General features: G+C 38.9%; 1 protein-coding gene across 1 annotated transcript in view; it reads right to left on the bottom strand.

The window, feature by feature from the left end:
• The window catches only part of EPB41L4A (erythrocyte membrane protein band 4.1 like 4A), a 135,855-nt gene that overhangs the window by 70,060 nt on the left and 49,615 nt on the right, over positions 1 to 16,180 (bottom strand). The window contains exons 3-6 of the mRNA XM_065655949.1: positions 7,788 to 7,839; positions 7,317 to 7,395; positions 3,483 to 3,580; positions 387 to 507 (exon numbers count right to left, since the gene is read on the bottom strand). Coding sequence (XP_065512021.1) covers positions 387 to 507; positions 3,483 to 3,580; positions 7,317 to 7,395; positions 7,788 to 7,839 — 350 coding nt within the window. The remainder of the gene's footprint in view (positions 1 to 386; positions 508 to 3,482; positions 3,581 to 7,316; positions 7,396 to 7,787; positions 7,840 to 16,180) is intronic.

Below are 16,180 nucleotides of genomic sequence, written 5' to 3'. Positions count from 1 at the left end.
ACAGACAGTAAACTGAGGCATGAGCATAAAAAGCAACTTGCAGAAAATCTGTCCTGGAATACAGAACTGAACTCACAGATTTTTATTTCATTCTTTTTAACTACAAAAACGAGAGGAAACAGAAGCACTATTGAAACTGCTAGTTCTGAGACACCCGTACCTAGGTCTGACAGACATTGTATTTCCAGTTATTGTCCTACTCAGTTCCTAAAAGAACAACTCCAACTATGTAAAATGTTTTCTGTTTCTGCGGGACATGCGGGATGCCCTGTATTCTTTCCTTGGGTCTAGAGACCTCCACTCTGCACCACAAGCTGCTCCCTTACTACCAAGCACCTACAAATTTGATTTTACCTGCCAAGTTCCCAATAGTACTGAATTCTTACATCAGAGTTTTGTGTATCCGCTCTATGGCATCCTCCAGCTCTTCCTTCTGGTCTGGAACAAAGCGGTACTCCGAGACATAACCTGCAGTGTGCTTATATGGGTCATAGTCTCCCAGCTCAGCTAGAGGACACAAGAAGAGAAGATAGGTTACCTATTTTCAATGCTTTATGTTAAACAAAAAATATGTTAAGTAATCCACTACTGGTGCCAAGCCACCTCTTTGCAACTGACTGTCAATTTACCATGCAGTCAGTTAAAAAACTCAAAGACAGTATAGAACTGTTCACGTTAGCACACATAAAACCAAGAAAAAATGTTTCCAGTCACTTCAGAAGAGAAATGGAAGGTTCAAAGAGCTAGAGGTTTTGATAGGAAATCTACCACTTTTATAGGAGTAGATATAATTTTTTCCAAACCAGTAAAGTCAAAATTTGATAACCTATATTTTTTGGCAGCATATGTATAATAAGTGTAGAAGAAAAGTCTAGTTTTTAGATTATCTATGCCCTCACAGTAAGTTGTAATATTATAGATAGAGCTGATCCATATTGTTGCTGAGACTCCTAACATAAATGTCAGTGTGGGAATGCAAATGTATACAAATATCCTGAGACACCTAGACGTATGCCCTCCTAAGAGTAAGCACTGTCTCTTGTGAGGAAACACAAAAGTTCATTTTTCAATAAAATATCGATATATTTCCTGAACATTAAATTCACTATCAAAATCAAAACAATTTTTAAAAATCATTTCTTAAAGAAAATAACTTAATGGATAGCTGAAATAATTTTCTTTGAAACAACCATGAATCTGCATACATTAGTCAGGTCAGTTTACATCTCACAATGCAATTATAAAATAAATGCACACCTTGGTCAGAACTCACTTCTACTGATCTTAACTATAACTGCATCTATCTGAGAAACTCTGCAAAAGTATTTCAATTTTTTAATAACACTACACAAAATCTACATAGACTGGGCTTCTCTGAGAAAAGGATGGATGGTTTCTATCCAATGCGCAAGCCAAAAACAGCCAAAAGGAGCTTCTTCAAGAGCCAGGAAGAAAAAGACTCATCTAGTAACTCATGTTTCTTTCCAGAATTTAATGACATTTCTAGAACAAGACAGCAAGCTGATCAGTAGAGATGTTGAGACGTTTCTGTAGAAAACCTCCGTAAAAACAATGTGGTTCTTGCCCACAGCAGCAATAAGAGCATGAATGACTACAACAGCAACAACTCCAGTATTCCCAATACGAAAACTGGTATATTCTGTAAACTGTGCCGTGGGTACTGATTTTTCCACCATCACCACTATAACAGTCTGCAGAACTGGCCACAAAACGAGGAAAACAATTCACGTGCTAAGGACACGATCTGCCTGGAGACCACAGATGACACCCAGGCACAGCCTGAATGGTGAAAGCAGGGACTGCGGCTGGAACAGGACATGGGCAGAAGCTCCAGGAGAACAGGTGGCCTTGGCTGCTCCTCCAGATCTCAGCAGCTGCCAGGTCCACCAGGAAAGACACCGCTGATACCACTGCAGAAGCAGAGCTTCTTGGCTATTACTAATTCCCATAAACACATTTCATTTCAGTTTGGGAAAGAAAAAAGCACAGCCTGCACAGCGACCTTGGAAAGGCTGGTGATGTCGGTGCTCATGCTTTGGGTTCATATTTTCAGTAACTGCACAGACATTTCTCCAGTGTCTTTATATACTTTGAACAACCGCAGGCCCTAAATAAAAGGACAGTGCTTTTTTTATAGAGTCAAGGGGAATGTATGCTTGCTGGTGCCAGGGCTAACTTTAACCCACTGAACAATATCTTTGCCATGCTTTAACTCTCCTCTCTCACATGGGCTTCCTCATTGTTTTCCAACAGAATATCTGAGATTAGAATCACAGGAACAGGCTTTTATACCAAAACATCAGCTCCCCATACTCTAGCCACCTTACAAAATGACTAGAGGCCAAGAATTTATTCTTTTTACTCATGTTTCATAATACAATTAAGATGTCACCATCATTACATATTTTCCTGCTTCATACTTGCTGTATTTTTTAAGGGAAGGCACGTATGTCAGGGAAGTGAAATGCGCATTGCAAACAGTTTTTCAGACTATGATGTCACATTTCTTAGACAGCAAAATGAAGTTAAAAAACAATTGTATGAAAATAAAAACTGCCTGAAATTTTATCTTTCCAGAAACACATACAATACACCATGAAATTCTGTATAATGTCCACTCCCATTTCATAGACAAGTCATGCTGCCTTGTGTAAAATGGAAATGAAAGGATTATTTCTAATGTTGTATTGTGTTGTTGAGTCACACTTGGAACTCCACTAATACAAATAATCTTTGCTTAATACAGATCACTCATGGGAAATCTAAATTTAACATACAACAAACTACAGATACAGGCACCAGCATGGCTCAGCATATGATTTTTGATTACCAAGTGTGTTTCAATACAGAATTAGAGCTGTAGGGTGAAAGGAATAACTAACTGATAGACAGCTCCTTTCTAATTGATTCCTAGTTCTATCAAGTATGCAGGATGTAACATCCACTTCTGAAAAGCTAACTACTGATGGGTGAATGCAGATAAATGACAAACAGAATTAAAATTCTTCACTTCAGGTCAAAACACATCCTCCCTTCAAGCACAGGCACATTCATATTGCCATAATGTAATTTCTGAAAGTGTCTTTTATTTGACAGACTTTGTTGGCTGGAGGCTGCCAATAGCTCATCAAATCTGTAAACCTCCTGATGAAGTTTTTGTCATACTCTCCATGCAATCCAAAGTCATGAAGTCCTAAGCACATGAGATTTCTCAGCAAGGCAAAGAGTCTTCAGATTGACTTTTCAGTCTCTTCTTTACATCGACTTCTATATTGCTTCTATATTATCTGTTCAGAATGGTCATCTATTTACAGTTCTTTAGCTGAATCAGTCATACTAGTTTTGTTCTGTTTTGAAATGAATGTGTAAATTGTTAGTGAATTCTTCAGTCATCACTTAAAAATTATTAATAATGCAGGATATTAAAAGAAATTAGTTTCCAGTTGGCCAGAAGAACTTACACTGAATTATATATGCTCCCAGCTGTGCTGCAGTGTCAATTGGACAAGGTAATCGGCCCTGTAAAACATCTTGCTTGACCTGCAAGAAAAACTGATACCTAAAACACAGAGAGAAAACAAATTTATTACTTCAGTATTGAGTCTGATGCACCAAGTAATGTTCCATCATCTTCCACTTTACTGAAGACATAACACATACCATAACTATGTGACAGTAACAAACTGTATTTCTCTCTAAATGACTTTTCCCCTGGTGACCTTGAAGTAACAACTAAGATTAACCTAGTGAAAGAATCTAGGTAGAGGAGCACTCTGTAGTATTCCCTTCTGCTTATGTTGTGCAGATACAATTCATTTTCCTCCTAAAAATGTAATTTCTCTCCTTTGACTGTCATAGGGCAGTCAGGAAGCAGAGAAAAGGTGAGGAATCTGAAAAATTGAATAAGAAACCTGTCAAAGGGCCAAAGTTTATCCTGATCAGTGAAGCAACATAAGGAATAACTCAGTATTGGATACTTCTTTACTCAAAGGCTTCCCTTCCATACACCAGAGTACCAACTCTAGAGCAGCAACCAGATTTGATGGAGTCCATATCCCCATGAAAAAGATGGGTGGGCATACCACTAGCAGCTGACTGTATCTGTTGTAGCAGAGGATACTTTCCTTCTTGGAATAGAGATAGCAGGGGTAAAAATGTAATTTTCAAAGTCATAACCCGCTTCTATTCTTGATGAAGCACATACTGAGGCCACTTACAGTGAAACAATATGCACAAAACACATGGAAAAGTAAAGACAAGAAAACAAGCCATCATACAAAGGATGTGCTTGGTTTTGCAGCTCCCCATACTAATTTATAGGAAATCTTTCAAACACTGTTTGGATTTTGTCCGGTTTTATTACAACAGATTTATGCAGTGTTTCACATCATCCTAAACATATTTATTGCACCAAGTTCATAAAAAAGATGACAATACTGAGAAAGTATTTTATATATATATACTACTTATACTGAGAAAAACTTTTTAAAGAAAAAAACAGTCATCCATACAAGCACACAGCTTTTTCATTATCCATTAATTCAACTTTATCTATGTAAAGCCATTCAGCTATACTGCAAATAATTTATTTTGTGTTAGTACAAGTTACTTATGAAAGCACCTTGGAATGATCTGCAAGTTCAAAGTGCATCTATGCTGATTTCAAGGAAGTTTGCAAACTGCAGGTTACATGATAGCTGATCCACAGATTATTTAGGATCAAATCAAATTTACTAGACTTTATTAGCCCAGATGAGCCTCTGAATGAGTATACCAGTGTCTTTCTGCTTAATGATCTCGCAGACTTTGTGCTGTGACAGATATTCTAGGAAGAATGTCCACACTTTAAAAAAATGGCTAATATTCTCTGCGTTAGAGGACCAGGGCACTGCAGAGGAGTTTTCTGGGAATGTCATTAGGCAATACAAAGCACGTACACTGAATGTTTCTTCACTCGAAGCAATACCTCAGTACTGCTTCTAGCTTATGCTTGCCGGTCCTACGTAGGCAAATCTTCCCTGTATGAACAGTGACAATGACAAAGATGATTTCACATCTACTGTGGAGTACATAGCATCTTCTTTTTAACATGAAATACGTTTCCGACATGCACCCATCTTTCTGTTAGCACTCCTCCACCTCTACAGTGCAGAGCTTCATACCAGATGATGATGCAAATGTATTTTTCATGTGGCAGGTATCTATACTCCTGCATCCTCATACTGTAGTCTCAAAATAAAACAGGATAGGAAACTGAAAAAACACTACCTTCCTGCAAAGAACAGTCAGAGCCAACTGTTAAGTGCTTAAGTGACTCCTTTAAAGTGAAAAATCTCTATTCCCACCAAAGTCACTATGCTCCTCACAAAGCCAGGCCTTTTGTCCAAACTTGTAGCTAAAGCGCTCTTATCTGGTGTACTGTCAAGTTTGTCATGCGTACATAATAGCACCTAAGTGCCAGTTTGCTCTAGCAAACACATTCAGAAAATGTAAATGTGAAGCACCTCAGTGTTAGCTTCTGCCTACAAACCAGATAGATTTTGCTGTGAAGCAATTACAAATTTGACAGGTTTTCATCATTTGCAAATAGCAATTATGTAATGTCACAGATCATCAGCATCTAATAAGAAGAGACTCCACTCTCATATCCATTAAAATAACAAACACATGCTCCAAATAAACACATTGGTTAGCATAAACTGGTTAACGTGTTACTGGAATTACATATTTGGTCAAAAAACTGTTATTGTTTAAAAAATGAGGCCTCCAACCCCTCCTAAGCTGAAGAAAGTTTTATTATTACTGTATTTTTTTCTGAAAAGCTATACCTTCCTTCCAAGGTTTAAGAGGCTACAGGAATAAATGTTCATAAATGTTGAGGGCATTTGACTATTCAATTTGTTTTGCTGAAGACTGTCAATACAAGCACATCACATTCTTATGCCCTCCCTCTGTACCTTCTAAGGTGCAAATTCTGCCTGGCCAAACAAGGCACAGACGTGAACAGAGGTTTACTAATTATACTAAAATGCTTCTTGACTAGATTCACACACCTAATCAGCCGTGCAGATCACTGACTGACCTTATGACAAGGCAAAGAGAAACAGTTCCTGAAAATTTCACCTCTGTCCTGTCATTTCCCAGACAGCAATCCACCCTGCGTCCCGGGTCATAACACATTAGGTGGCCAAAGCTCAATTCCCAGGGCCACCTGTCCTCCCCTGTGAGCAGGGTTGAAAGTGCTCCTGGAAAAGTACAGGAAAACTGCATCAAACTTTCACAGTACAGGGGCATCGCATTGAGGCCAGCTTATACTCCTTTACCTACAAAGTCACTGTATTTATTATTTTTACCAGGCCAGCCTCAATCTTGTGGTATTGGACACCTCTGTTCCTGCTGTGCCAGCATGGAAACAAAAGAATTTTCTCACTCTGGTACAAGAATATTCTGCCTGTGCTGCAACAACTGCTACCGTTGATTAAAGAAAATTAAAAACCCTGCATGCATTCTGATGAATTCTCATGTGTCATGTTACTAGGACATCAAAAGAAATATTTTAGCATTTATTAATGCAAGCCAGCACAACAGTTTTGTCCACCTACCTATGCAAATTCTCAAATTTCCTTTTGAACCTGAAATTAATTGTCTGAGGCCTTTCATGAATAAAGCAAAAGAAAATCCTGAGCGTGAGAGTTCAGGCAAGCATGTGTGTGTGTGTGTCTGTGCACACGTGTGTGCATGCATCAGTGTGTGCACCCTCATTTTTGTAGAGGCCAAGCTCAGTTAAAAGAATCAAAAGTATGCAACTCTTCAATTTCCTTCACATATTTGCAGAAAGACCAAAAGAAATCCTCTTGAAAAATAGTTCTGGAATTTAAGCTATGGCAAATAAAGAAGAAAATCCCCTATATTTATATTTTATATCAAAGTAAACTCTAAACTTGATTATAGCATAATATAAATGCAAATGTGACAATGCATTCCTTAAAAAAAAAAAAACCAACACAAAAAAATACCCCACAACCTCCACAAATGCACATAAAGTCCCTCTGGTTTTTGATGCACCAGAGATCATCTTTTCATCTTGGGCTTCCAGTTAGTTGTCTATACTGACCATCGTGAAGCTAGTCACAATTCTCTTCCTGCCTATACATGTTTAAGCAAAAAATATTCAGGTGTTCAAGCAAAAAAAAAAAAAAAATCCCACAACCCAGCTACATCACAACAATATGCACCTGGCTGGAATAGATTACCACCCTGAAATCAACAAACTACACTCTTACTGAATACTGTACCTTGTTATTTCTTCTTTAAGTTTACACGGATCCTCTGCATAGAACTTAATGCCAAAATACAGAGTGTATGGTGGTCCAGCTGAGGGAAAAAAAATATTTGGTGTAAAAGTTAGTTGTTACAAACTGTTAATAGTTACAAATTGTTACTGGTTGAGTAGAAAACAGCTACTAAGATGGCTATCTTAATACTTAATGAAATCTTAATACTTAATGAAACTTGAAAGTTTCAGAAAAAATCTTACACCCACATAGCAAACCTATATATCTACACTTATTACACGAGGCGAAGAAAAAAAAAAGTATTTTTATAATTATTTTTCTAATCTTGTGTTTATTTATTCACAGCCTGTCTGCCCACTTGGAGTTTTTTCTTATTTTGAAGATTTAACTTCAGATTTGATTGCTAACTTGCTATTTCTTGCTATTACTTCATCTTCAGATAGGTACTTTAAGTTCAAATTAAATACATACTGTTTATCAATTCTTTATGTTCAGCAAGGGTCTTTGCAGGATCCAGCCAGTACTGTGAGACAGATAATTGTGGAAATTAGTCACTTAACATGGAAAATTAATACAGAACAATTGCAATTCTATATTTATTCCTATATTTATTAGCAGACTGACACACTCCAGTCTGCTAACGACAAACTCGTGTCAGCTTCTGATCAGAGAAACACTGTCTGTACAAATCTAATTTTGCATATCTTCTCTGGGGGTAGGGGTCTTCCTAAAAGCAAATCTGCTTGGTAAGAGCCACCACATCTCAGATTCATGACAAGCTGGCTCTGCAGAAGTATCACACTAAGTACCTGCTGGTGTCTACCTCATCTGCTGCAGCTAGTATATGGATGTGCAACCTTGCTATTTTCCTCCTGGGAGATTACCCTAAGCAGGATAATTCTACTTAACAGTAACAAGAAAGCATGTGAGACAGGACCTACAAAGAATGAATGAAGGGCCTTCACTCGTTTCCTGAAAAACAAAAGATTGTAGGGAGGAATAGGCATAACAGCATTCTCCCAACACCTGAGAAATTGCTGTGAGAACGTAGTGATCAATTTTTCTTCATGTCCACCAAGTATGAAGAAATTTAGAAGAAAAAAAAAAAATAGTTTAGATTTTCAGAAACAGTTTCTAGAAGCAGGGGGAGAGGATGACTGTAAACTGGCACCAAAGTAAGGAGGGCACAGACTCTTCCACTGGACAGTTTACAGGACTAGTTGGAGAAATGCGTCACAGATGATCGAGGTGTGCTTCGTATGCTGCAGAGGGATGAACTGTTAGATGGTTTCCCATACTATTAGATCGAAGGACAATCTGCAGTATAATTTCTCACTGATTACTCTGACCTGCCTTTATCAAACTTCTAGCAAAAGTTATCCTGATGTTACTGGTGACCACAGACCAGCTGCATACTTCATATTATGTCTACACAGGTCATCAGCATCCTGCTCTTGTAATCCCTCCAGCTACTTATTTCTTCCTTAGCTTAACTTTTCTATGATTCAGTTTTCGAATAAAGTGCAGAGGGAGCTGCCAAAACCATTCTTGTCTTCCTTTTCTTCAGTTCTCTTCCCTCATGCACAAAGTTTTCGGACCAGCTGAGGTTGGCACCCCTTCTTAAAACACTGGAAACAAAAAGACTGTTGAACACAGTTGCTAGAAAGAACAAATTAAGGCTGGTCGAATCTACTCCCTTAGTACCCGCATCTTCTTTAACTGAGAAACTACAGAGACCAATGAACAAGGAAACTCCTCACCTGCAACCCTGAACTAACCCTACAGAGAATAAGAATAAAATGACTAACCAACAAATCTCTCCTTTCTATGCAGAAAACTTCTCCGTACTAAAAAAAAATCCTATTAGAAGGAAAAACACTACAAAATATTTTAGTGGAAAATCTCAAGCAAATAATTTCATAACTGTTTGTAAACAACTATCATTATTAAAAAACAAAACAAACAAACAACATGAAAACAAACTACTTCCATTAGCTGCTGATCCACCATCAATAAAAACAGCTGTATGGCTTGTTCTTGGCCATTGCTATTTCAAATCATGGAATATTTGTTTAAAAAATTTCCTAAATTTCAAAGGATAAAAAAATATTTAGTACTTGCTTGTATCAAATACATCCAGTAGCAATTCAAATATAAACCCTCTTATCATCAATAGAAAGTGAGAATGAAAGAATGAAACTTGTTACTCTTGTTCAAACAGCGTGTTAGAACTCCAAATGAGCAACAATCTGAGCTAGCACAATAGGCTGATATGAAGATTTTACAGTTAACAGGCAGAAAAAAGGTAAAATGACTCTGCAGTGCACATTCTGGCTAGGCAATATGGTCAGAATGTGGTCTGAACTCTGCTCAAAACTGGAATCATAGTATGAACAACATGTCGTCAAGCTAACTTCCTTATCATTGACAGCTTTTTGTTACACTGCAAGAGATCAAAACTATCCTGTTTCAAAATCAGATCAAAATCTATCACAGAATAGCTCTTAAGTTCTGCTGAACTGAAATTGGCTTCAAGATATGTTGCCTTATAATCCTCTTTGCAGTTCAGCTTTGCATGCATAGGTAGATTATTTTTTAAAAAATAATGGATATTGCTGGAGTGTCATTCAATTTTCAAGTTGAGCACAGAACAATTACAGATTTGTGGTTGTCTCTGCAACCTGAACACCACCATCTACTGTATCCTTTTGCATCCTGTGATTCACTGGCTGCCATGAGACAAATCAGGATTTGGACAAGACTCTGTGGACACAATGTACACAATACAATCAAAACCAAGTTGCATTGCAGCTCTTTAGTTCTCACTAGGCTGTAATTGTCTGGAAAGTCAAATGATCTTCTTTGCATGGTCTTCTGAAGGCAATTTCCAAGCCTGGGGCAAAATTCAGAGTGAAAACTGCAAGTTCAGATTCAGAGGGAATCTGAAGAGAGGAGAGGGAACAAACCTGGTTATTCGTATTGCTAAATATTTCCTTTCCTTACTTCAAACTGAGCCAGCAGGAGGAACTGCACTCTCAGCCCTCAACCCTGTAAAACAGATTGCTGCTACTCGTGCTGGTGAAAATAAGCATCAGCTGGCATGAGGAAATACACTCTTCTGAGTGTACCACAGGCCTCGAGATCCGTGTGCTGCATAGGAGAAGTTAAACACTTCAGCTCAGACCAGTTTACTGCTGGGATAGAGAGTGGTGGGGAAGAGGCAAGAATCTGCTCTGCCTTCTCGTTTCTGTAGTAAGTACTTAGCATTGTGGCAATACCATAAACACACACTTAAAATCATTGCATAGCTATTTATTACTTCAAAGGCTGCCAAAATTTTCCTGAAGAATGCAAGGGGTGAGGGGAGGAGAGGAAGACTTCTAACATTTTATTTGTAAGCCAAAGATGAATGGAATTCCATGGATAATGAAAAGACATTTTTCAAGCCAATGTTAGACAATAAAGATGAGAACATTTACAAAACCAAGAACCCCTAAAACAGAGCCCTCTAAGCATACATACACAAGCATACATAATGTGTATTAGACAGCTGTTAAATCTTTGCATATACATATAAATAGTGTTGAGTATAGTTACAGTTTTCAGCTCACATGTTAAAGCACCAAGAGAAATGGAACAAAAAAGCAGAGTGTCTTATTAATCCAATACACTTGCACAGCAGGTGCTGACATCAAACCCTGTATTTGTGAATGCCAAAGTAGCTCCAACACACAGCATCACTGTTCTTTCTGTTTGGCAGCCAGAATGCCACTTCTCAGTGATTTCCCACCTGTGTCTCCGCTGCACAGACAACAAGGGTTATCTGACTTGTAAACAGCTCACCACCACTACAAAGAGGTGGAGGGCCCCGCATACACCCACTCAACTGCCCGGGATAAATTTTGTGAATCTAAAGGGGGAATTTAACATTTACAGAAGAAATGGGGAAAAAATAATAATTTCTAAATAGTCCTAATCAATGCAACTATCCAATTACTAAAATGATGGCTACTAGTTTACTAATTGTTATTTACAAAGAACATATAGTGTTGGTTTAATTTACTAATTTTTTATTTACTAAGACTGATTATAAATGTACAGTGTTACTTAAGAAAATAATTCCCTTTTAATTTTTAGGTAGAAAAAAAAAGTTTTAAAGTACAGCCTCTCTAAGAATAAATGAGCTGTATTGTCCTTTGTACTTTTACAAATCTGGCTCCCATACGAGCCAGATGTATGAGCAGTATGCACCCAAGCGCCATGCAGTATTTCATATTTAGCTCTTTTAAATGACTGCAAGCATTTTTCCACAAATCTGGATTCTTCATTCCTTGTATCTGCATAGGGTTAAACCTGGGTCAAATTCCATGAACCTGTTTGAAACAAAATATTAACTAGGTTGAAATGTTTGCTGTGGTATCAATCAATGAAGTGTCTGGTAGAGAAAAATCTATCAACTTCAAACTAAATCCTGGGCTGTCTTAATTAGATTCTTCTGAAGCTGTACCCATCATGCCACATATGCTAGTTTTTGTTCACATTTACAACAGGAAAAAATTACAACTTTCAAGAGAAAATCCAGTATTTTTTCAATTATAAACCACAATTTAAGACAACATTAACAACTAGAATTAATTTGTCAGGTTTTTCCGTCAAGTGTTCAGTGCAAAGAATCTAAAACTGATTCACACACTCAAGACACCCTCATTACATAAGAAATGTATAAATCATCAGGCAATTCCTAAATACAAGTATGTATTTGATACTTCTGTCTTTTCTTTAGTAGAATCTGAAGTTATATTGATTATATTTAGTATTAGATCTCCAGTGTGTGTATCCTGTTGATCCTGCTACACTCTAAAAGCTTACTCTTACAGCCTTTAACTCATCTGACCATCACCTATGTCTAGGTTGTTTCAATCCATTAACAATTTTCTAAAATTTCTAGCTTCTAATCAGTATTATCAGTCTCTATTTTCTTTCCACTGGTTATGCTATCTATTTTAACAAGCAGAACAAGTCTTTTTCTTTCTAGATAATTTAGTATACCATGCCTGTAGGCAAATGTCAAATCCATCCAAAAACAAAATACAAGCTAAGTACAGTTCATCTGTTTTTCTAAGATCTTAAGATCAAAATATACACTACATTATATGACAGTAATTCCCTACAGAACAGGCATTTTTTATTCTAAACAAACTTTTCATTAAAATTATGCCCTAGTTTAGCTACACACAGCCTGTTCTATCTGTTACCCTAAGCAATTTGGTATAGTAACCTGGCAATCTGAGGACACTGCATTTGCTTTATTAATCACACTGGATGGATCAAGGAACAACTTTCCAATATATGAGTTTGCACGGCAGGGATGTGCAATTCATGGCACAGGCTTCTGTGCTCAGCTTTGCCACAGCTGACCTGATCTATCACTGCAGCACAGCAACTTGCAGTAGAAAGTTCAGCTTCACCAGAAACTGAGACCTACATCTCCCCTCTGTCCCTACAAGACCTCTGGGCTACGCAGCTGCAAAATATATTGCCATGGGCTCCCTCCTAGCTGCTGTGCTCCCAGGTCTGTATGCTCAAAACAGTGCTTGCCCATAGCAGGAGAGAAAAAACATATCTGCTACCGAATGGTGGCATGGTACAGAGGCAAGGCGCTGCCCATCTCATGTTATCTCCGGATCTTGGAGCAGGACACTCGTGTTTGCACAGCACTGCATTTGATCTAGCCAGGGCTGGGGCAACGAGCTCAGCTGTGATACTGAATTAACACGGCGACACAGCTTTCTGTATTTGCATTTCTCCTAAGAGAAATAAGCCCTAAGAGAGCATCAGTATTGCGTACAGTGTGAACATAATACCTCACATTGGCATTATATGAGAGAAGAAGGGTATTTGCCTCACATCCTGCCATACAATGCAGACACACGTCCTGAACCCTTAGGGTAAGCAGTTTTAGCACGAGAGTTCAGTTAGGAATGCTGAGGGGGCAACCTGACCAATGCGAAATTGTGAAGTGCAGCCAGGCTTCTGGAAGTAAAAAAAAAAAAAACAAAAAAAAAACAAAAAGTATTTATTATGAACAGACCTTTAAAATGCCTTTGGTTGTCTAGTTTTCTGCAATAAGGGAGTCTCAAAATCTTTTTTGTAAGAAAACCTCTAATAGCATGACTCTTTTCAGCATGCTTTTGTGATTTGACAGGAGAATGCCTTTGGGCTTCAAAAGTACCCTTTCCCTCATCAAATTCTGCTCAGCTTTTCTTGAGGTATTATGCATTAAAATTACCATTTCCATTCTCTCTTTTGTGTGCCTAAAGAAAATATTTGCCTCCTGCCAGAAGAGTAATTAGCATGACTATCCCAAGGGAGACTGGAGATGCCACAAAGGCAGGAGCAAAGGGAAGATGTGCAGAGCACCTGGGAGCTGCAGCACAGTGGGAACAAGAGGTGAGAGGGGCAGGGGACCTGCATGGCCCTTCCAGCACCGGCTTACCTAGCATTTGGCCTCTCCTCCACTAATGAAGAGGTACCTCACTGGGCTGCTCTTTTCCCCAAATCCTAAAGCAATGAGACACTCAAAGGCAGGAGAGTTTCCTAAGCCATCTTCAGCTACTGCAATGCAGATTCTGGTGGTCATGTCTCACCTCGAAATACCACGAGGCACAATGTCCTGCACTTCGGGCAGATGAGGCAGAAGACAAAAATACTCTGTCAATCAGGACTCAGTTGACCATTCACATTAAGAAGCATGAAGACTATATCTGGCCTCAGCTTAGCCTAACTTGATTGTCAGCAGTCTCTGCAGCAATGCAAAAGGCTCAGGTGAAGGGCTGATGATGGAGCACACTGAGATATCCAGTGGCACTCAAAGAAAACTCATCTTCCTTTTAAAGCAGGAGTGCCAAACTCATTTTCAACAAGGGCCACATCAGCCTGGTTCTTGCCTTCCAAGGGCCAAATGTAATTTTAGGACTGTATAAATGTAATAACTCCTAGAACCCATCTGCTCATTTGGGTATAGTTTTATATTACAAGATTTTCAATTAACTATTAATTGTTATATTTTAACATACTAACATAGGTTTTTTTTTTCCTTAGGAGTCCTGTCTTGTTCAAAGCACAAAATAGATATAGCCTATGCTGTTCTAAAATATAGTTTATGCTGTTCTGGCAACTCATAATACTAGAGAGCTTGATTTTGCCAATTAAGTACTGTCCTTTTACCATGGAGACTTTGGGGGAACCCGGAATGTCAAATAACGCTAAATTTGTGTAATATGACCAAATTACTACCCTAGAGACAGTGTGTCCTGGTTTTATCCAATTTATGCTTCATCCTACTGTTCATGGTCTTTCCAGTGCCGTACAGCTCTGTCAATCTGTTTGTCACATCCAGCTATTCTCTCTCACGTTCTAATTAGTTTGTTAGCTGTTCAGGAAGAGACCATTTTAATGTTATGCATTCACACACTACACAGCACAGTGAAACCTTGTTCACTGATTAGAGCCCTACTGGTACTACTCAAACAATTATGATACCCCCCACATAAGAGGCAGCACACCAACACAGCACTTGAAAGACCACCTTGAAGTGCTGAGGCATGTGAAAGTAATGGGGAAAATAACTAAACAAGTTCTTTCAAACCCTTAATAATAAAAAAATATTTCTTTTCTGACTAGGTTGCTTTATGCATCATTCAGTTATATAGACAGTGGGACAAAAAATCTGACAGAGCAAATAATAAAATATTTCCCACCACAACCAGTCTTAATAGGTAGCCAAACCTCCAAACATGTTTCTTTGTCTTAGAGTAACTCAGAAGCCTAGCTTTAGAATTAATTAGGAAGGTAACCTTTTTCTGCTTCCCTTAGGAAATCTACTGTGGCCAATCCAAAACATATCCAATCCAACATTCAAATCTGGGCTTCTTGCCAGCCATCACAGGACTAATTCCCACAACAGCCCAGAGAGTTTTTGCCATATTCAGTGTGCAATTGCACGTAAGTTTACAGCTAAAGCACAAGGTGTTGTCCGTCATATGAAAGCTTTCCCTTCATACTGCCCATTCTTAAGAGCTTACAAGATTTCACTAAAAATAGCAAGAGTAACAATTGTCGTAAAACACATAAAACTAAGCACAGTAGCACAGGTTTACGCATTTATGAATCTTTCAGACAAAACAGCATCAACTTTTAATTGCCTATCCACAGACAAACAACAGGAAGAGGCATTTTCACAATATTTTGCTACCACACAGCCCAGGTGCAAAGCCTGCGGCACAAACTCGGTTGGTCGCTGCGGCAGCACCCACGTGGCCGGGCAGGTGCGCTCCGTAACATGGCCCCTGTTGTGGTCTCTGGTTGCATCGCCTGGCTGCTTCTCAGCTGAGTGTGAGCACAGAGCTGGTGTGTGCACCGCTCCCCACACACCTAGGACTTCCCTGCAAAGGAAACCCGCAGGCTAGAGGAGGGGACGCACACATACGCAGTAGTCCCGTCAGGGGACCAAAACACAAAGCACATGGCAGAGATGCCTGGCCACCAGCGCAGAAGCTAAGGAAAACACCAGCCAGTGGACCTTCATGCAGAGAGGATGGAGCTCCATGTCTGTGCTTGCACAGACTGCATCCCCACAACGTGACCGGTGCCAGTGCAAGAGGAGGCAAACGAGGGAAGTGGGAGTAATGCCTTCCTAATCCCTGGGAAAATCAAGGAGCGCAGCAGCTTCCTGACCTTGAGCTGGCCAGAGAATTAAGACAAAGGCCGACATTAAATTTGCACCACTGGAGGATCACGTGAGAGAAAACAGACGGAAAGGCTGTACTGATATTCGGAGAGGTTGAGTAAACGCAGCTATGGCC

The sequence above is a fragment of the Caloenas nicobarica genome, chromosome Z (assembly GCF_036013445.1).
Source record: "Caloenas nicobarica isolate bCalNic1 chromosome Z, bCalNic1.hap1, whole genome shotgun sequence".
In the NCBI taxonomy this organism is placed as follows: domain Eukaryota; kingdom Metazoa; phylum Chordata; class Aves; order Columbiformes; family Columbidae; genus Caloenas; species Caloenas nicobarica.
Note: the sequence above shows the minus strand (reverse complement) of the source record. Positions and strands in the feature narration are given on the sequence as shown.